We start from the raw sequence: 21,408 nt of genomic DNA on the forward strand, positions 1-21,408 counted from the left end.
GAGTACAAACTGGGGGGGCATTTCTTGCAGGTCTTACTTTTATTGCCCATGTTGGTATTTAAGATAGTCTATCAGAACGGAGGACTACCCCGCAGAAGCATTCTTCTGCACTCCCTCCAAGGACTTCTTTTGCTTGGGTGACCCTACCATAGACACATGAGTACCTAGGATCATTTGTGAACCCCTCTACCATGATAAGATGATAGTTGCCGTTATTTGTTTATTCAGGTATTTATTTATTTAAGCAAAATACTGCATGATTGTAGATGAACACGTTTCCCACTGGACTTATGGACTGTTTCCTGCGATTTCTGTACACAGTGGTTGAAAGCACGGCTCATTAGAATAAAATTGCAATTCCATTATTAGGAATTTAGAAGATTCATGACGCCTTTTATGTACTTGTAAAATACAGTAATCAATCGCAATGGACGTTTGGCCTTGGCTCCCTGTTGACCTTTTCAGGCCAGACGTGACAAGCCGCTTCCTCAGCTCTGCATACAAAGTCGCCTCCTCTTTTTCATTTTCAATTTCCACAAACGGCTTGAGCTTCATCCACTGCTACCGAGTGCATCTTCAAGTCAAAGTAGCTCCTGTCAGAGGCCGTTTAAGGTCTGCGCTTCTATTAGGGGGCCCGAGCGAGGATTTCTGCCGCAATGCTTCAAGGGGGGCATGATACTCCCGTGGGCAATCAAGGTCACATGCTGATGCACTGCCTTCCTCAGCCCTTCAGTCACTATCGCGACTATTGTCTCTGCTCTGCGGACGATCAATAAGATTGATCAGGTTTTGTAAATGCCCGCCAATTGAGGGCCTTGCTGAATTGGTCACAGACTCCTGCGGTGCTGTGAGTGACTTTGTACTCCATATTCAGTGCCAAAGCAAGCCTTTATGGAGCCCTAAACATCATTTGACCGTGGCATTACCTCTGCTTGACTTCTACTAATGCAAGTGTGGAACTTATGTTCGACTAGATTTTGATGTTTGTGTGACTTATTTCATTTCTTTAATATATTCAAAGTAGCCAGGGGGCCCCAAGCAGCCACTTTGTTCTCTTATGCCTCGGGCCAGTTCTGTCACTATGGAATATTTTCTCAAAAATGTTGTCAGATTACATCACATTACAGGCTACCACCTCCCTTCACTTTCAATAACATTCAGCCACGAGGTTGTGTTCACTCACTTATTGATTGGTTTATGCCCCCCCTTTATGATTCAGTGAGTAATATCCAAGATCATTTAAGCGATTAACTGATGCCAACTTCAAACATGCTGAAAATGATTTTTTTTTTTAAATATATATTTCATGAGCAGCTCATCGATGTGCTAATGAAGAGCTTTTTATCAATGTCTTCCCAGCACTTTTCGACCTGGCTGCTTCTGTTAATGAATGACCAACATTTACCATGCACTCCTCCAAAGCTCTTCTAATTTTCTTATATGGCTCATGTTTTATGAGGAGTGAAGCAGAAAAAAAAAGGGCCAACTGCCGCACACTGCTAAACACACTGGACTCAACATGAGATCCACCAGCTAATTCTAATAAGATTCAATGTAAGAGCAGTAGGAAGTGTAAACTTGTAAACAATGCATTTCACAGCACATGTTCTGAATTGTCTCTGTCCCTGCAAAAATCCCACAAAAGCAGACACTGCATATGAAGGTCTACGCTGATATTCAAACCTATGTCCTCTCAAGTGTGAGGCAGATGTGCTCAACTATAGAAGTCCATGATAACATTAGTAAAATTCATAACTATAATAGATACAATGGAATGATAAAATATCGTTCTAAATCATTTTGCCCTCCCATTCTGTTTCAAGAACACAAAATAAAATGCTTCGATTAAAATAAATATAATATCCCACTTGGTCCTGTTCCGTTCAGCAGTATTGATTTAACGCTGCAGTATTTTTCTTATTATAGCTGTTGGTTGTAGTGGTTAAGAATTGCACTGTATTGATTTACCCAGCTATTAAGCTTTTAACGACTCCCCTAGATGGTTCCCATTATTATAAACCCTTGTTAAACTTAAGAAATGTAACTTTTAAAATGTAAAATGTAGGGTCAATAACGATCTGCTGATTATAGCCTGCATTTATCAGTTTTTTTGCTCAAAAATGTGCCAAAATAGCAAGGTAATACTGCAATAGATTTAATTATGGTCACAAATGAAAACCTGCAATGGAGTAAATCTGCAATAACTGAACTGTGAAGTAGAGAGGGAACACCCTGCACAAAAATATTGACCAAAATGATTAATATATTGTTGCCCATTTCTTTTTTTTCTTTTTGGTAATACATTACCAATTGTATTACTGCTGGAGGTGCCGGGGACAAGGCGGAGCCTCAGGGGCGATCCTGCCATTTCTGTTGCTGATCCTTCCATATGAAATGAGCTTCCATTAAATGTTAGGCAAGCCACCTCACTTTCCATTTTTAAACCCGGTTGGAGACACATTTTTATTCTTTAGCTTTCGATTCAACATGAGACTGTCGCTGTTCTGCTATTATTCTGGCATCTATTGTAAATGTGTTTTAATCGATGTTCTAATTACCTGCTAATTTATATGACGGCATATGGTAAGCGCTTTGTTACAGCTCCATCTGTTTTTAAATGTGCTATATAAATAAAATTGTATTATAGTATTCATGCATCTAAACATACAAAGTCTAAGTACAAAGTATATTTGCGAGTAAATATATATATATATATATATATATATATATGTATATATATATATATATATATATATATATATGTATATATATATATATATATATATATATATATGTGTATATATATATGTGTATATATATATATGTATATATATATGTGTGTGTACGTGTGATTTTCCTCATAGCAGATAACTCCCAAAATATTGAGTAGATCGCTTTTATATTTATGTATACAGATTGCCGTGTGCATGAGTAGAGCTGTGCATATGAATTTTAATGAGTGTTGCAGGACAGGAGGGGGGAAATCAGCAAGACATCTCCAAGACCTTCAGCTTCAGCCTGTGGTAATGAGTGTTTACCGTTTTCAGACACTAGATTACAACAAAACGCGACAAAGCAAGTCAGGAAACAAGATTACAACACTTGCCTTTTTCCTTCATTGACTCGGTCATGCTGAAGTGTGGGGAAAAACCTGTCACTGTCCATAAGTAATGGGTGCCATTAAGATGTACTGAATGTAGTCAGAAAAAAAACATAACATCAGATCTGAGTTTTTCAGGGTGATGACTTTTGGTGCTGACGTCGTTTTTATTATATAAGTACCCATATTCAGCCCAATCAACGGCCCCTTTTAATGCCTTAGGGTTGGGCAAAATTTTTGATTGGTGGACCACAATGGGTTCTACAATTTGACAAAGGGGCCGGGCCAGGAGCAGATGGATGGAGTGTTTTGGTAACCTCACCTCATCGGAGAAATAAAATAAAATAAATAAATAAAATAATAAAATACATTTAATTTTAAATGAAAGTGAACAAAAGCATTACAACAAAATATCTGTCTTTGACACACCAAAACATTAACAAGGTTCATTCATTTATTTTTTTTCTAGTTCGGCGGGCCGTATTAAAACGTCTAACACATGTGGCCCCCGGGCCGTAGTTTGCCCACACCTGCCTTAGGAGTTCTCTGGAGCAAGTGTGGGGATGTCGCTGCACCGGTGCTAGGGGGCGCTATTGCCTCGCCCCAGTTAAGGATTTTGAACTCCGGGGTCCACTAATTGGCCCAAGTCTGCAGATCTCAGAGCTCCATATGCGTTTATGTGAACTCAGCATTTATTTAATATATTCAAAACCCAAAGCATTCGGCGATTTATTGGCCAGTAGCTTTTTCTCAGCCCCTCAATGTAGCGGTCAAGCGCCCTTTCTGGAGCTCTGCCTGAACAAGTCTTATAAAAAAATGGATGGCTGAATACTTTTCGTGACAGTAAAGTTTGGGAAACGTTGCATAAGATAAGTGGACACTGAATGTTCGTAAAACCAAGGTCCTTACCATTCCAAATGGAAGTGGTGTCACTAAGTGGATCCGTGGCCATGGTGGGACTGTGATGGATGGGGCTCATCGTCTCAGCTCTGGCCGTGGACCCGCTCTCTCGACTAATAAGTCGTGTCCGTCGGCGAGATGATGTGCACTCCTGCATCTCCGTGAGAGCTTCCACACTGAATCACGTGACCGAGAGAGAGAGAGAGGGGGGGGGGGCAGATAGAGAGCGAGGAGCGAGGTGCCTTATCCGCAGACGCACGGTGCTCGTCAATTGGATGCCAGAGCAGAAAGCCTTTGCCTGACACGCCTGTGGATTGCTTTTTTTCATTTTAATATGCCCCGAAGCTGAGCGAACCCATCTATACCGTCGATTTGAGGAAGTATAATATGTGGCGGTGTGTGATTTTACCACACGTGGAGGGCGTCTGGGTGCCGTGTGATGGAGGTGCGTGGAAACGGTTCATCGTGGGGATGAAGAAGTGATGAAGGCACGAGAGCTCCTGCGCGTCTCGGCCAAGGTCAGATTGGAGCCAGGTTGTGATTCTGTCCATATGGAAGGCACCTAGGTGGGCTTCCATAAAAGGAGGTCTCTCTAAAAAAAAATCTAAAACTGTTTCCCCTCCGCGTGTCTGAGGTTTTATTTTTTTTTACAGTATTATAATTTTTGCACGTGTAACTATCCCTACCCCTATTTATTATTATATATCATCTTTTTTTAAAATGATTACTTCTTTTTGATAAATCTTTCTTTTGTGGTTGACATGCAAACCACATTGTAAAAAGGAAGTAGAAACTTTGTTTTTCTTGCATTTAGAACAACAATGACATTTTTCTGGGGTATAATTCATGATCTGACTGTCTTCCTTTCCACTCCACAGGATGCCATTACAGAGAACACAAGTCTGCTGGCTGCGTGGATTACTTATTCGGCCCTCCAGCCCGGAGCTATAACTTGGCTCTCTGTGATCCACGAGGGGGAAATCCAGTTTGACTTGGTCTGAGCTTGGTGTCCATGGTGTTGACCCGGGGCACCAGGAATGGTGGAGACGCTGAGTATCGCTGTCATCGGTGCTCCCGGAGTGGGCAAAACTTCAATCATTCGCCAGTTCATCTACAACGACTTCTCCGAGGTGTATACGCCGACCCGCTCCAGATATGTGTACCGACCCTCCGTCATCCTCAACGGGAGCATGTACGAGCTGAAGGTCCTGGACGTCCCGCCGATCTCCTCCTTCCCGTCCAGCTCCAGTCAGGTAACGCAGCACGGTGGTGGGAAATAACCAAGTATAAATACTTTAGTTACTTCGCTTCAGCAGGTATTTCAGGTATCTGTGCTTAAGTATTTACATGATGAACTTTTGAAAAAAAAATTGCCTGTAGTTTCTACATCTTAATCAAAATGGACATGACTTTTTTCCACAATCCATGGTCAGGTGTGACTCACATAAATGCAGAGTTCTTGGACCCCCTGATACGCCATAGCAGTCATTGTCATTGTCATTGTTTGTCATACCACCCGCAGTCATGGTTTCATGAAATAAAATGTTCACATTTTGCCCAACATACTCATAATACAAGCAGAAATAAAAACGACATCAAAAGAAATTGTGTCAACAGTTCATTCAGTAGATGTGAGTGAGCCTCATTCAAAATTCTCTTTTAAAATAGCACTTTCCAAAGGTTTATTGTCCAAGACCTATTTCTGTAGCAATTAAGGGCAGATCTACCAGGTGGCATCTCCTACCGCATCTCGGAAAGATACCTGTGACTTTTACATATGCCATTTTCACGTTGATGCAGTTTTCTGCGCTCTGTCATGAATCCTATATCGCAGCTGCATATTTAAAGAATTTGCTTACAATTGATCTAGTTCATAGCAATTAACAATCAAAAGCGCGACTTTCTCAATAGAGCAAGCAAACAACATGGCTTAAAAATCACTCCTAACTAACCTAAACTCCTAATAAATGCAGAATTAACGGATTTTCTGTGATTTGAATGCATGAGCCATTGATCATAGTTTGAAAAATCAATCGGAACAACTGATCACTGTGATTGGCTATGACGTAGCGAATCAGTACGGGAGTAGCAGAGGTGGGCCAACAGTAAATTTTCCTAGTCTGTCATTTGCTAGAGGTCTGCCCCGCTCTGTCCACCATCGTCAGTCTGTCCCTTTTTTTTCAAGCCAAATCAGAACTGTAATTGTCAGTCCGTCATCTTTATTTTAACGACACTTCTGTTATCTTTAAACTAGCAGTTTGTCAGCACTATTTTAGGATCGTCAGATCTTCTCCTTCTCCTCCTGCTCCTTCCCTTCAGCGGTGATGTGACAGTCACACAGGCACACATGCAGCATTAAAGTGGTCGCGGCTCACTGAACTGAGGTCTCGTGACAAATACCGAAGTGTCGCGGGCCAACTGGTTGGCCTCGGATATTGTGACATATTTCTCCAGATCGGATCGGTCAGTTTCCAAAGACATTTGTGTTGAATTGGCCACTTTGTCAGCTCTTTTAAAAAAGACATCCATCACATTGTGAGGGTATTCCCTCGCGCACATCCTTCTTCAATTCTGCCAACCGTATTTCAGTTGGATGTCGCTCACGGCTCAGAGTATTTCCAAGTTTGGTCATTCCAAAACATTGATTTGATTCTGGTGCTGAAGCCCTTCTTTTGTTGATGTGATGATTTAAACTTACCTATGGTGCTCTCCTGCTGAAGTCCACAATTGTTTCCGTGCCAGCATTTTTATACAAAGCCTTCAGGCCTGGCCTGGCTACGTTTTGCACAAAAATACAAAATCATTCAAATTCTGTTCGAGGAACTCATTGTCGTGGAATTAGATTAATAATTGCAGATGTGCAAATTATAAATCGAAACATTGCTGTCTTGCTGTTTCTCACGGGGGAAATATGACATTCTCCTTGTACTTAGATCAGTTGCGTTCACATTCCTTGTAAAGACCACAACACTTCTATTATTTCTTTTAGCACACTCATATGTTCCCGGTCTAGTTGCTATGGAGACACAACTGACTTAACACTTCACTTTGACGTTTTAAAGTGCCCCCAGTGAGGACAGTACGGTGTATTGTTATTTATTAACCACTGCGTGTCTTCTCCACCTTGATGCAGCTTGCCTTTGTATGCTTGTGGCGAAAATGCAGGATGGTTGTGCATCGACTTTACTGGCACAGCACTTGATTTTATAATCCCATATTTAAAAATAGAACACCCTGCCCTTTTTGTCATGACCACAGGTCATATGGCACATTTCATTATAGTTGGAGGTGAGGAGAGCAGGCTGACCGTTTTTTTTCCCTTATAGTAGCATTTATCTGGGCTTTTTTTTTTTTTCCGTGAGACGCGTATTTGTATGTGACTGTTGAGTCGAGAGCCTAAGAGGTTAAGCAAATATACAATGTTAACATCATAGCTTTTACATCTAATCATATCATGAACCCGAGATTCTACTGGGCAAAAGGTGCAAAAACATCTGAATGATGTTTGTGTCTGAGTGCAGGATGAGCACTCAAAACCATCTCAGTTGATGGTGTGAATCATGTCCTCGAGAGGACTGTTTTCAAGAGCCAAATCTCCAAGGTCGCCTTGTTTAGTTGCTTCGTAACACCTGATGGCGTGGCTCATTTCTTCTGTGGCTTTGACGTCACAAATAAGAGAGCTTACTGAGCAGCAGATGTGGCTGTCCGCACCGTGGAGGTGACACGTAGAACATAAAATAAGGCCGAGAAGTATATTGAGCAGGTTCATTAGCATACCAGAGCAGTGAAACTTTTTTTAATGTTCATTTTTTTTTGCCTTTCCAGACATTTAAATTGAGATTCCTCTGTCTTGATTTCAATCATGGTGTCCCTAACTCTCTCAGCTCAGGACCCAATTCCCCAGGACACAAACTTACAAAAATACATAACATATTACTGTCAAATCTACAATGTCTAGACGATCAGTATCCCACCTGAATTTTAAAAGAAAATACTGTCCAAATCTTAGTCTAGAATCCTGAATCCAATAAAAAATATGTCAAGATTAGGCAAGGTGTGGCAATGCAGCTCCTTTGCCTGTTGGTTTTCTTTTATATTTTTGAAGTACTTGTTTTCCTTGTTTTTATGACACTTTTATTAAAAATTCTCCATCTTGTCAAGATATGCAAAACCAAAATTTTTTTGCTGAGAGTAGCGTGTTCGTAGACAACACAATATATCCCACTGTCTACTTGTTAATGACACGATTCTTTATGTACCTTAACTGCTGTTCAGTAACACAATCATATTATGGTAATAGTCTGTCCAAATGCACCTGTTAAAAATCGATTATTTGCCACATCTACAATTAAAAAAAAGCACATTGCGTCTAACCCAAACCTCCAGTTGGGAGCAACCATGTACTCCCAGGGGAACCAAATCCCGGTCTTGTGAAACTGTTGTTTTTAATTTTGCTAGTGGCTCATGGCCAGTGCAGGTTTGTTCCTTGCCTCTTTCCCAAAGTCAAACAGGATCTGCTCCGGTTCACCCGAGACTCAAACCGTGGCACCTCTTGCTATGAGGCTGCAATGCCATCAGCTCTGACTTTGAATCGATTCCACTGTTCTGTCCCTCGAGTAGAGTTGTAGTTGTTTTTGTTTGAGCGACTACAGCCAGGTGAGAGGAAGCGTGCGCTCTAGAAAGAAGCAGGAGATGGTAATTACAGTGGTACCTTGACTTATGAGTTTGAGTTGTGTTTAAAGTACTAAATGATCAGTGTAGTTTTTGATACAGTCGATCATATTATACTGTTGAACAGGTTGGAATAGATAAGCCAAAACAAAACAGAGGCAATTGTTTTTGGCAATAAAGACAAGAGAATTGCTGTTAGGAAACACCTGGAGTCACCGTCTACAGAAAGCAATGAATGTGTTGCATGACGGATTAAGTAAAATGATGGGAACGTACCATTTTGGATTCTGGGGGGGGGGCTAACATTTTTACGAGTCAAATGGCAAGTCTTCCATGGATTTGCACAAAAATTGGATGGGTTTTTGCTTTTGCGCCAACCCTCCACGTCGCTTTATGAAAATCACTTTTTTTTCCATGAGTAAAAAAAGTGGCTCTTCTTGACTTCCTGCATTGTACTGTGACAGTCGGCAACCCAGTAAAAATGAAGCTGCCATCAGATTGAGAATGGCTGATCTCAATGATGCTTAACCCCTTTGAGGAGATGTAAGGAGAGCCGGAATGAGATGCGATGAGTGTTCCGTGTGTCTGTTGGAGTGCAGGCCACGCTTTGAGTCACACGAGGAGGCTTTTAAGCGCACAGATGTGTTGAATCATATCGAAGCGGCATTTCATCCCATTGTGAGGGGAAGTGTCGTCTGTTGTCAATCGCAGCCCCGGGAATGTATCCACACACAGAGAAAACCATTAGTAGAGTGCTGCTACAACATTTCTATGAGCAATATTTATGGGTGTCACTTGGTCAGCAGCTAACCTGCCAGGACTCCAGGCCCTTTTTCCCCCTTTAATTTTGTGCTTTTGTCTATTCTAGTCATGTCCGGCTTGTACTAAAGGCTTCTCGCTTTGTGTGTTCACGTTCTCTGTTCATAATGAGCATGCTGATGAGACATGGCGTATTTTACAATCACCGCCTTGCTCAGTTTGGAGCACTTTAGGCAGAGGAATGTAACTCTGGTTACACCAACTTGATTGTATATGGTGTTAAGTCCAAAATGTTAGTTCCAGACACCGCTCGTATTTTGACTTCAAATAAATTTGCATTTGGTGAATAGGCATTATTTATCTGGAAATGAACCAAGAAAGACTTTATGTTTAGCCTTTTGGTATTTATTTACAGTATTGATCCAGTCCCCAAATTATTCATTGCATTTCCTACTGCATTTAATCCATCCATCCATTATCCAAGCCGCTTATCCTCACAAGGGTTGCGGGCGTGCTCGAACCTATCCCAGCTGTCATCGGGCACATACACCCTGAACGAGTTGCCAGGCAATCGCAGGGCACACATAAACGAACAACGAATCACACTCACGATCACACTTGGGACAATTTGAAGTGTCCATTTAACCTACCATGCATGTTTTTGGAACGTGGGACCAATCCAAAGCACCTGGAAAAAAACCTACGCACTCACGGGGAGAACATGCAAAGAACACACAAATCTATAGCTGAGTAGATTTGGATGGATGGACAGGTTTTGATTCAGAGCACCAAAGTTCCAGCGAGGAGGCTGACTCCACAGCCATGTATACTGGCATGTCTGTCTGAATGAGTGAGAGGTGTTGGGACAAGATACAGAAAAAAAATCCTGTATCAATAATTTGAGGACTTATTAGACTCAAGTTGCCAAAATGCTCCCGTACATGCCACTTAAATGATCCATGAGGGTTTTTCCACCGACCATTCCGTGGATTGTGCCCGGCCCAAACTGTCGTGATTAATCCGTATATATATATATATATATATATATATATATATATATATTGCTATAATATTCCAATGTTATCTATTTTTGACACACACACTAAAGTGGAAAGACTGATTAAATTGTTTACATTTAAGTGCCTATAAACTGAAATAAAAAAAAAAAAAGATTGATTCTTTTGAGTTGCTGCATTATATTTATTTTTCTCAAGCTGAACTAAACCCCAATTTTATTTGAAGCCAGAGTATATTGTATGTGCTTTCACTAGTCAAAGCATGGAATGAAGATTTATATTGTATTTTTGGATTAAGAATGTGTCATGATCAAAAGGCACACCACCCTGAACTGGTTGCCAGCCAGCCGCAGGGCACACCGACACCGTCACGGAATCGATCCCACACTGCCCTCACACAAATCAGGCGAGTTTACCACTAAACCAGCAGTGACTGTATTAAAATAGAAACAGAATACTTAATCAACATAAGGGGGGGCAATCATGTTGGGCAAAATCATTATCAGCGGCAGACCAGAAGTGGCATCCCAGCACCAGAGCGTTACCTCCTGCCAGAATTCAATTTTCGGCCAAGTGAGTACAAAAAGGCAGATGTGACGTTTAAATGTATTTCTTTTTTTTTAAATCTTGGCTTTTGTTCTGTTTTAAAAATGTAGCTAGCATGTTTGCCTCACAATTCGATTCAGGGCCCAACACACACATATTGTGTGGTATTTGTATATTCTCCATGTGCTTGCGCGCATTTAATCTGGCTTCCCCCTACTTCCTCAAGTGGAGTAGAAGATGAATGGATCTCTTATTATAGATTACTGTCTTTTTTTTGTGTCAATTCTGGGTTAAGGATACTCATGCATCGAATAAGAAAATCACTTTGGTAACAGTATCAGTTATTCTGGCCTTCACGTGAATGTGCCAACACAGCTGGTTCAGGAAAAAAAAAGTTCTTGCCTCAATAGTGGCAGGAATAAAAGAGCAACGGACGAGACAGGAGGAATTCAGTGCAGTCAATTAGAAAGGTTGCATAGAGTTTAATGGCCACGGATGAAGGACAGCTGACCAAATTGAGTCCTCTAATTTGTCATGAATAAGATGCAGGGTGGGGTGAGTCAGCGCGCCTCCGATATCTCATCACTTCATGTTACATTTGGAAAAGTGAATATTTTATTCTTTTTAAAGTCCAGTCTAATTTTGGAAACAAGCATGATGTCTATCTTTCTACTTTGTGTGGCATGCCTGTCTGCTGCTTGATAATATTGAGCGTTTGCCACAGTACGTCAATGAGATGCGATAACAGCCTCACAGTCGGCTCATTAATTCTGTTTTATTTTGGACACAACCGTCTGGACATTTGTCTTAGTTTTTTTTTTTTTTCTGTGCACGCTGTCAGCTTGGAATTACATAATGTTACGCGTTATGTAACTTGGAGCCTTCCAAATATGAAGCGCTCATCCCTGAAGGGCGCATGTGTGTGTTTGTGTGCGTGTGTGTGTGTGTGTTGACGTGTGCATTTGTGTGAGTGCAAATGGTGTTTGGGGAGCTTTAAAGGCACCACTAGGCCACTTTAGTCACAGGTGTCAAGATTAGTGTGGTTAAGTGAGGTGGTGGCACCCAACTGCAGCAAAAGCTAAGGCAGAGCCTTTTTTTTTTTTCTTTTTAAGAAGAAGAAAAAGTCGACTGCTGCCAGGGATTACTGCATACACATCAGCAGCAGCAAGGATTTAATAGAAACCACGAAGATATCATGGATTAAATATTTGGAAACACATTCATCCATCAGGAGCTGAATGGCGCAGGTCCAAGCTTACATTAGGCATGAGACAGGTTACAGCCCGAATTTGGAACCAGCCAATCGCAGGGCTCGTATAGACAAACAACCACTCACAGCTAGTTACACCTATGGACAATTTAGTCGTCAATGAACATAGCGGGCATATTGTGGTAAGAAAATCTACACAAGGTCAGGGAGACCATGTAAACGACAAAGCGAATTTAGAGCCTGAATACTGTGCAAAGGTCTTAGTTCTACTAATGAGCAATGGGCCATATTATGTAAAATTCTGTGAATTTCTCAAAATAATTTGGTTCGACATATTCTTGGTAAGGTCACTGTTGATTAAAAGATATTTCCGCGTCCTCAGGGGACGCAATAGATTTTAATTGCAAATCTGATTGCCTGACCTATGGTTGACACTCCTCCCCCCACAGTTTACATCAGTATACATCCATCACAATGATTCATCATTGCTCCTTAAATTTGGAGACTTGGGCAGCTTTGTCCTTTGTCATTTGCCGGCAGTTGTCAGGGAAACGTGTTGTGTTTTGGCTCTTGAGGAGACAAGGAGGAGATGCTCTATTCCTCCCAGATGACTGTCTCCAAACAATATCACCACACTTCACAGCCATGCTCCCCCAAGCACACTGTGGCACAAATAAACATGCCCACACGTGCATTTTAAAAAATCCACTTGACTTCATCAGCACCGTGTTTCTGCCTTTTCCTCCAATCGTTTCTTACCTTTTGTGTCTTGCACGGCTTTGGAGAAATTTACTTGCTGCCCCTCACCCTCCATATCCTCTTCTTCCTTCTCCTCTTCCTCCTTGTCCTGAGGACAGGGACCACAAGGAGGATATGAGATGAGAATAAAAGATGCTATTTTTAGCTCAACTGCAACTCAAGTCACTGTGCACCTGACAACGATTGTCAGATGTTGACATGCTATTATTAAATCACTTGTGTCCCATTAGTCTGGGAAAACAAAATATACATATATATATATATGAGCAGCCTCATTATCCCTGCAGATGTGTGCGGTGCTTCACACTCACTCTGCCAGTCACTCTCACTCCACCGTGCTTGCGTTTCCATCTTTGCAAGTTACACCAATCGACACCCTTGCTCCCCTTCACCGTGTGCATAACTGATGATTTTATTTGTTTGTGTGTAGCGTGAAGCCTCATTTTCAGCTTTACGGGAAGATTCCCCACATTAAAGTTTTGTGTTATTTGGGGCGCTGGGATGGAGTCATGAAATGTAAATACCACGGGGGAGAACAGTGTGGCTAATTAAAGCAATTATTGCTTCAAAGGGAGGGTCAAATGCTCATCAGAAGCATGAAATGAAAATATGGATTTGTAATCACCACCTTGATATGTGATGTTTTTTTAAAATTCCCTGGCTTATCTGCGCATGAGAAACAACAAAATCTCTAAAATAATGGACTGCATAAAAACACTGCATTCATGTACCTTCACAAAAACCTTCTTGCCTTTTTTTCAGTTACTAATGATCTGAAATGCAACAAAAGCATGAGCATTTTGGTCAAGTGCAGGAAATTATTTAATAATGCCTATTATGTATTCAAAAGAATTAGTTGTCTTTTACCTTTAACGGGACACTTGGACACATTTAACATTGGCACTTATGTCATATTTATGCATGTTGAAATAACATCACTACTTAGATTATATAGCTATCGAAACCAAAATATTAAAAATGTCAAATGTGATCAACAAGATCAGTGCGAAGAATTATTTCGGGCCTCAGTCATTGATAAACGATGCAAACTCACAATGTTATGAGAATAAGCGCGTGAGAGCTCGAACAAGCAATAAAGACGCAAGGCATAAACAATGAGTAGGAAGGGTTTTTTTTTATTTTTTTAACACATGCATGTCAAAATTCCCACACAGATGGAAACCCAAGTGTATCATTGTGTTTCAGCAAACTTACTAAACTATGACTTGGTCCTTATACCCTGGATGAAGCTCTTTGTGGAAAAGATGGCACACAAGCGATGTTGTCATCAAAATCGTTTCATAATTCTGGTGAAATGTGATGGCCCTCAGCAGACCAGCATGGCAACAGGAGTCAAAGATGACGCAGAATCCTTTTAGCAGTTACATCTTTAATTCAAATGGGTCCTGACACCATTCATATTTAATATTTTGCTCTGTGCCAATGAGCGTTAAAATTTCAGATAAAAAGTGGCAGCCTGAGTTCATCATGGTTGCCAGCTCTAAAAAAAAAAACCTCGATTTAGTTCACGAGGCTACCTCCCCCATCTTCTAAAACGTTATCTCAGGGCTGAGTTTCTTTTCTCATTTCCCTTTGAAAGCAAACCTTGACTTCGCAGCCCTTCCAAGTCCTCGCTTTCCATCTCCATTTTCCAGCAGGAGTAATAATGGCCGATGTCGTGGTGGCTAATTTTGTTACTTATAGGGTTACTGCGACTTTCAAATAATTTATTGATTAATCACAGTAAAGGCACAGGGAATGTATTTACCTTTTTTGACCAAATTGTATCATGACCCTATAAAATCAAACCAAAAAATTAAACACAACGCCGTTCTTTTGTTGCTCCATCATCGTATTCATTCAGTGTTGCCACAGTTCTTCCTCATTTGTAGCTAGTTCTTAACGGCTTACCCTCACCTTGTTTTACGACTTTGCCGTGGGTCGTCCACCTCTCAGAACCGATTACTCTTCAATGACTTTGAGCCAAAGTCATTTGGGATAATTAAAGAAGCACATGCTGTTTAGCTTCTCTCTTTAATGCTTTGTACACAGACCCTAAGGTGCATGGAGGTCAAAAAAAGAAAATTGCGTTCCCTCGCCAAGGTTTTATTTTTTTGTTTGCAAAGGAATTTTTTTTTTTTTGTTAAATGCACTTGCCGGGAAAATTGAATTGAATTAATTCTCTTAAAATATAAAGACATCAGTTCAGTTCTTGATACTAAGCACGGTTTCCAAATAAGTGAAAGACATTTGAAGCGAGTGCTAAACAATAGACCACAAGAAATGTTCCAAAATAGTGGACGCAAAGCATGGAACCCAAACTTTTTTTTAAAAAAAACTTCTTTGTCACCTTAGGGGCTGCATACCTTTGTTTTCCAGCCGTCTGTCCATTTTCTGCCCTCATTAGGGTGGTGGTGAACTGATCTGCAGCCAGTTATAGACTGTATACCATTGCAGGCAATTGTAGTTATTTACACTATGTTGCATATGAATCACACACACAGTATGAGCCAAACCAAAACAACTATGCGCTACTTGAAAAATTAAGCAGCACAATGCATTCTCATGAGAATTCAGCATATAGCAGATACAATAAAAGCAACATGGGAACCTGCCCCAACTCTATGAAGTATTTGTCAGTAAAATGAAAGCCACTGTGGCTGTGCAATAAGTCACCCTACAGTGGTGGGTCCTGCATAAACAAACTCAGGAATCAGGCTGATGTATAGCAATGAAAATGATTTTCTTTGTTTGACACAAATATAAATTCAGGATTATTTATGTTGCCAGCAAGTAAAATATAAATTAAGATGATAAACATCAGCCTGCTGAACTGTAACCTTCTCGCATTATCAATTTGAACTGCATTCAAGGGAAATTGGTTTTATTGAACCCTTGTAAGCTATAGAATCGCAAAACGATATACTGTTGATTGCTTTTAAATGCACTGAATGTTGCAAAAATAAAATGAAGCTCACTCATAATCAAAATTGTTCATGTCCATATGCTTTAAAAAATGAAAACCTTGCAATATAACCTTTGTGTTGAAGGTTCAAACACACATTTCTATACTTTTTGCTCACTCTAATCGATACAACTAAGCATTATTTGTGCACGTGTGTCCTGCAGGAGTGGCTGGATTTACGTTGCAGAGGCGTTCGCAACGCCAACGCCTACATCCTGGTGTACGACATCTGCTGCGTGGAGAGTTTTGAATATGTGAAGATGATCAGGCAGCAGATCGTAGAACACAGGTACGGTCAACTCCAAACAGCTTTTGAACAATCACGCAAATTTTTCGATGACATCGCACAGCGTACAATTTCACCGAAATGTGAAAGTGTACCAGAAACACCTTTGTGACAGTGTGACAGTGATAGATAAGCTCCAGTGGGAATATATCTTTAAATTCGACACGTTTCCCCAGCGTCCTGACAGTTTAGTAACGACATTTGATTGCCACATACGAGAAACCTCAAATGTGTCTGGAGATTGATTCAAAGATGACTTTTAAGCATGTTTCTGGTAGAAATGGGCCGCAAATTGACACTGTGAAATGGAGAGGATGCTCGGAAAAGTGCATACATTTCGATAATGGCTGACTTCATTTTGTTTTGCATTGTGCTTCATGACTACACTGCCCCCATGCAGCCGATATCCTCACCTTGAGTTTTGCACGTGTTAGTGTGAAGGTTTATGGTCCGCATCGTAGTAGCTCTATAAACCAAAGCTGGGGGGGGGAAAAAAAGGAAGAGGAATGGATGCAGGAGAAAGGTGTGATCATACATTGCATGAAGATCTGAAATGTGACTGGTGGTGGTGGTGGGTGGGGGGGTTTATTCTGTTTATGGAAAATAATTCTTCTTAATTGGACAGAATGCGCGTTCTCCCGGCATCAGTTAAAAAATAGAATTGTTATTTTAACATTTGCTTTTGTTTAGCCCACCGGCATGAAGCTATCTTGTCACGCACTTGGCACATTTTGTTCCTATTGCAGATATTTGTAAACTGTCAGTGAATAGGAGAAAAGTGGTGTGATTACTGCAATGTGTTTTTCAAATCTTTCAAAATTTCACCTCAGGGTTGCAAAATCATTCTGTTGAAGTCTCTTTGAGCGTATTCCTGTGTGTTGAGCTTTCGTGCCATCTGTCCTGTCTGATGTGCTAATATGCCAGTCTTTGTCATAAATGAGGCACGCTGTAACAAAGGGGAGGGCTTATTAGGCCTTAAAAGAAAAACAGATAAGTTGGGTGAACGGCAGCTGTCACTTGGTCTTCATACACTATAACATAACTAAGAGACAATTGAATTATTTCACTTGTTTTCATCAAAAATGATCAGGTCCTTCTAATATTGCCGACTGAAAAACTGAAAATTCAGGTTAGTAATGGCGTGTAAATGCTGAGAGATGCTACGCTCAAGAAAGAAATGATTGTGGTGCCTTTCGACATGAGTTTAAGTCATTACATGACTACGCTCGTAATGGAAAAAACAGCTTTTCCCCATTGAGATGAATGGAAATGTGAATTTGTTTCTCTGTTGGATTTTTAAATAAGGCAAATAGCACTCTACAAAATTGGGCATTATAAAAGCATGAAAACACATGAATTTAATTGTTAGTGCATCATGATTAATTATGACTTCTTTTGTTGTGTGACTAAGCCACCAGGGTGCAGTATAATATTGTCATGCAAACACAAATGAAGAAGAGTTGCACAACTACTGTAAGAGTCTACACCTGCAATCCGCCGCCACAGTGGAGGCATGGAACATAACCCACTTGGTCTCAGTGGCCCTGCTCCCTGGTTGCATGGTCTAAGTTCTGTGGAAGGTGCGAGTTGAAACTCTTTCCGAGGGGGGATTCTGCCAGAAGTTCCGAGCAGACCCGCACAATAGGTTTAGGGCTGCTCGGTGGTCCCTCTCTTCCCTTGAGTGTCACCCTTATTTGCGAACATTGTGTTAGTTGTGACCAATCAGTGACAAGCACAGAGGTCCAGTCATCTCACCCTACAAGATCTCGCAGTCATTGCCCACATTAGCACTGCACTTCCGCAGCAGAGAGTTCCCAGAAAACCTCTCGATAAGAATGTCATGGTGGCCATTGCACCTATTTGCAATTTTCTATTATTCAACAGTAACATTAAGGCTTAAATTGAATGAGTATTCACACCATCCATCCAATTTATGTACCACTTATCCTGGAACACTGAAGACTATCTGGTTCTATATATTTCCGCGTCCGATGTCCGTGCGTACGTCACTGCCTCAATGCCAAGCGTCAATTCTTTTCTTCATACGGACAAATTTGTCCTTCCACCTTTGTTGGCACTCCAACAATTTCAAGCCAATGGCTGCGGAAATCGGCGGCACGGTGGACGACTGGTTAGCACGATGGCCTCACAGTGCAGAGGTCGTGGTTTCCATTCCGGCTCCGGCCATCCTGTGTGGAGTTTGCATGTTCTCCCCGTGCCTGCGTGGGTTTCTTCCGGGTACTCCGGTTTCCTCCCACATTCCAAAAACTTGCTTGGTGGGTGGACATGATTAATTGCTCCTAGGTGTGAGTGTGAGCGTGGTGAGTGCCCTCTAATTGGCTGGCAACCAGTTCAGGGAGTACCCCGCTTACTGCCCGAAGATGGCTGGGATAGGCTCCAGCACCCCCCACGACCTTTGTGAGGCGAAGCGGTAAAGTTAATGGATGGATAGATGGCTGAGGAAATGTCAGGCCAGGAGTTGGCTGCCATTTGGTCATCTATAAAAGCTGGAGCTGGTATCATATCCATGAATATATTTGCACACCTCCTCGTCTATTTGTTCGAAATGGTGGAACTTGCCGGGAAAACCTGGTGTCGTCATTGCAGCATGTGACATAACGGACCAATCAGAAAAGAGAATGCGCACGTTGCGCGCTGCAACATTTTCTGACGCGTGCGCGGCATGTGTTGCAGAAGTGCTGTACAGCACAACGTGTCGGTTACGTGATGCAATGCGTCAGTTGTCGACCGTGCTGACGCGGGAGCAGAAAGAAGCCATATGCCAACTGATTGAATTGACTCAAATAAAAAAAATAATAAAACCACCAAATATATTTCTGGGGGGGTTGTCTTCGTCATGGTACTTGCTCTATCTAGGAAATACTTGCGATTGACGATGTCAACTCTGGATGTGTAAAATGACACTCTACAATCGTGTTAAACAAACACACACACAGACACACGCACACACGCGCAGACTAATTTACGCTTACCACTCACTTGCCATTTCTTTTCACACGCCATATTGCTTGCAAAGCATTGCTGCACAGTGTGGTGTGAGCCCACCCAGGGCCCATGAGCTCTAATCCTCCAATCCGCCCACTCACACCTCAGAAGAAAGGCAGGCAAAAGCTGCAAATAGCTCAGCTTGCACGCATCCAGCGCCCACATGCTAACGCGTGTCAACCTTTGCAGGGACGGCAGCAGCAACGAGGTGCCCATTCTGGTGGTGGGCAACAAAAGAGACTTGCAGCGGCAGCGCTTCATGCCTCGTAGGGCGGTGTCGGTTCTGGTCAAGAAGACGTGGAAGTGCGGCTACGTGGAATGCTCGGCCAAGTTCAACTGGCACGTCGTCCTGCTCTTCAAGGAGCTGCTGGGCATCGCCGTGGCGAGAGGCCTGCGCCAGAATCACACCTCCATCCGCCTGCAAGGGGCGCTCCAGAGAAACCGCTGCACCATCATGTGACCCTCTCACCTCAGCAAGGGAGCAAAGGACTTCTTGATCTAAATGGCTGGAAACTTAATACCCTGTGGCCTCCTGCTTTACTGAGCTGATTTTACATACTGAGAATTATTAGAAGCTGCGCTTGCACGATTCCAGTCCTGGGTCATCCAACCGCTTCCGAGTGTCATTCTGCTGTTCACTTTTCTGTCATAGAAGTAAGAGGAGTCAACATATGACACAACAGGCCTTGTATTGCACCGACACTCAGGTGTCTGACTCCTTACTTCTCTTCGTGAGGGCAGTCTGATTGGAAGGAAGCTATTTTTGTGAGACTCAAAGGCGAGAGGCAGCAATATTGGTTGAGTCTTCCTTGTGAATTTGTTCTATTCACTGAGGGGGAGGAGGTGACAAGCGAAGAAAAAAAAAAAGATATTTGCGGAGATCTTCTTAGAGGGGTGGATTAGTATGTTTCTAGATTCAGTAAGGTAGCGTACATTGTCCCGATTAAATGACACCTTTTCTTTCCTATCCATACTGCACTCATGATGATGTTTGTTTAGGCGAAAGGTGTTGTATAGTTTTCATGCAGCGGGAAATGCTGCAGTCCCTTATCGTGATGTACTGTAGGACCCCGACACCCCACCCCACCCCTTTTCATCACAACCCCCCCTACTCAGTGGCTGATACTGGTGAATACATTAACACAAGGGAATTATGGACCTGCAGGAGGATGCAGAGCCTGAAAAAAGGCACTGCAAGCGGGTTTGGTTTTGTGTGTGTGTGTGTGTGTGTGTGTGTGTGCGTGCGTGTGCGTGCGTGTGTGTCTGCGTGCCCGTGTGAGGAGAGAAAGTGGCATATGCTTGATCACTGATAGTCAAGCAAGCAAAAGGACGGAATTGAGCAAATGAGAAACAGATGCTGGAAGCTTTGTTTTAGAAAGGAGCAATAAAATTCCACCTGACTGACAGAGACATCGTATTGTGTTTCAAATCAGTCGATCAAACCCATCCACACTTAAAAAATGCTGCAGCAGTGCTCCAAGACGTCAACCAAAACACCACTTCAAGTGTGTCCGAGACAGAGAAAACGGTAATAAAGGTTTGCTACCGAGCTCTGAACAGTACATGGCAATTATGTGAGATTTACAGTTTGTGAACATGTCTGCACTGAACATTAGATGACTTGTAGGCTACTGAGGAGGGATTTCTTGAGTAATTGACTTGCATGCTATCGTTGGCACTACACCCAACAGGTCAGGTTTTAATTGCACTGATGTGAAAATGTGATATTGTGTTGAATTTTTTTGTAACACATGGTTGTCTGACTGTGTTGTAAGTTGCGGAGTGGAATGATTGTTTTACACTGGCATGTAGGAGCACATGCTCGTGATGTAGTGCTGATCCTTCTGTCAGGGTAGATTGCTGTATTAGTAGTTTTTTTTTCTATTCAAAATGTAAAAATACATGTAGCAGCAACTGCGTGTAGCATGAGTTCTCATCAGATTGTGTGTTTCCAAATAAAAAGGGCTATAGTTGTTCTTTTTTTTTTAACAAACTTGTATTTGTTTTATTATGCTAGTATTGTGATATTTTGACATGATGAATTAAATGCGTTTGGGAACAGCAACTGCAACCTTCCAGTGCTTTTTATAGTTCATCACGGTGTGGCAAAATATTGGCAATACTGCCATCTAGTGTACAGTATGTACTTTAACGCACCATTTTACTTATGAGCTATTTTTTTTTATTCCT

At 41.7% G+C, this 21,408-nt stretch overlaps 1 protein-coding gene across 1 annotated transcript; it reads left to right on the forward strand.

Moving 5' to 3' along the window:
* Positions 1-4,104: 4,104 nt before the first annotated feature.
* rasl10a (RAS-like, family 10, member A) lies at positions 4,105-21,283 on the forward strand. The gene is made up of 4 exons (XM_088297879.1): positions 4,105-4,518; positions 4,879-5,253; positions 16,091-16,215; positions 19,408-21,283. The coding sequence occupies exons 2-4, from the start codon at positions 5,038-5,040 to the stop codon at positions 19,676-19,678; spliced, it is 612 nt and encodes a 203-aa protein (XP_088154005.1). The 5' UTR covers positions 4,105-4,518; positions 4,879-5,037; the 3' UTR covers positions 19,679-21,283.
* Positions 21,284-21,408: the final 125 nt, after the last annotated feature.

This window comes from Idiotropiscis lumnitzeri, chromosome 1 (genome assembly GCF_059441095.1).
Source record: "Idiotropiscis lumnitzeri isolate Australia: NSW breed Sydney's pygmy pipehorse chromosome 1, RoL_Ilum_1.0, whole genome shotgun sequence".
Classification (NCBI taxonomy): Eukaryota; Metazoa; Chordata; class Actinopteri; order Syngnathiformes; family Syngnathidae; genus Idiotropiscis; species Idiotropiscis lumnitzeri.

Coding starts and splice junctions, on each gene's coding strand:
- rasl10a (XM_088297879.1), top strand. CDS start 5,038: ATGGTGGAGACGCTGAGTATCGCTGTCATCGGTGCTCCCGGAGTGGGC. Junction 5,254..16,090: donor TCCCGTCCAGCTCCAGTCAG/GTAACGCAGCAC, acceptor TGTGTCCTGCAG/GAGTGGCTGGATTTACGTTG. Junction 16,216..19,407: donor CAGCAGATCGTAGAACACAG/GTACGGTCAACT, acceptor CAACCTTTGCAG/GGACGGCAGCAGCAACGAGG.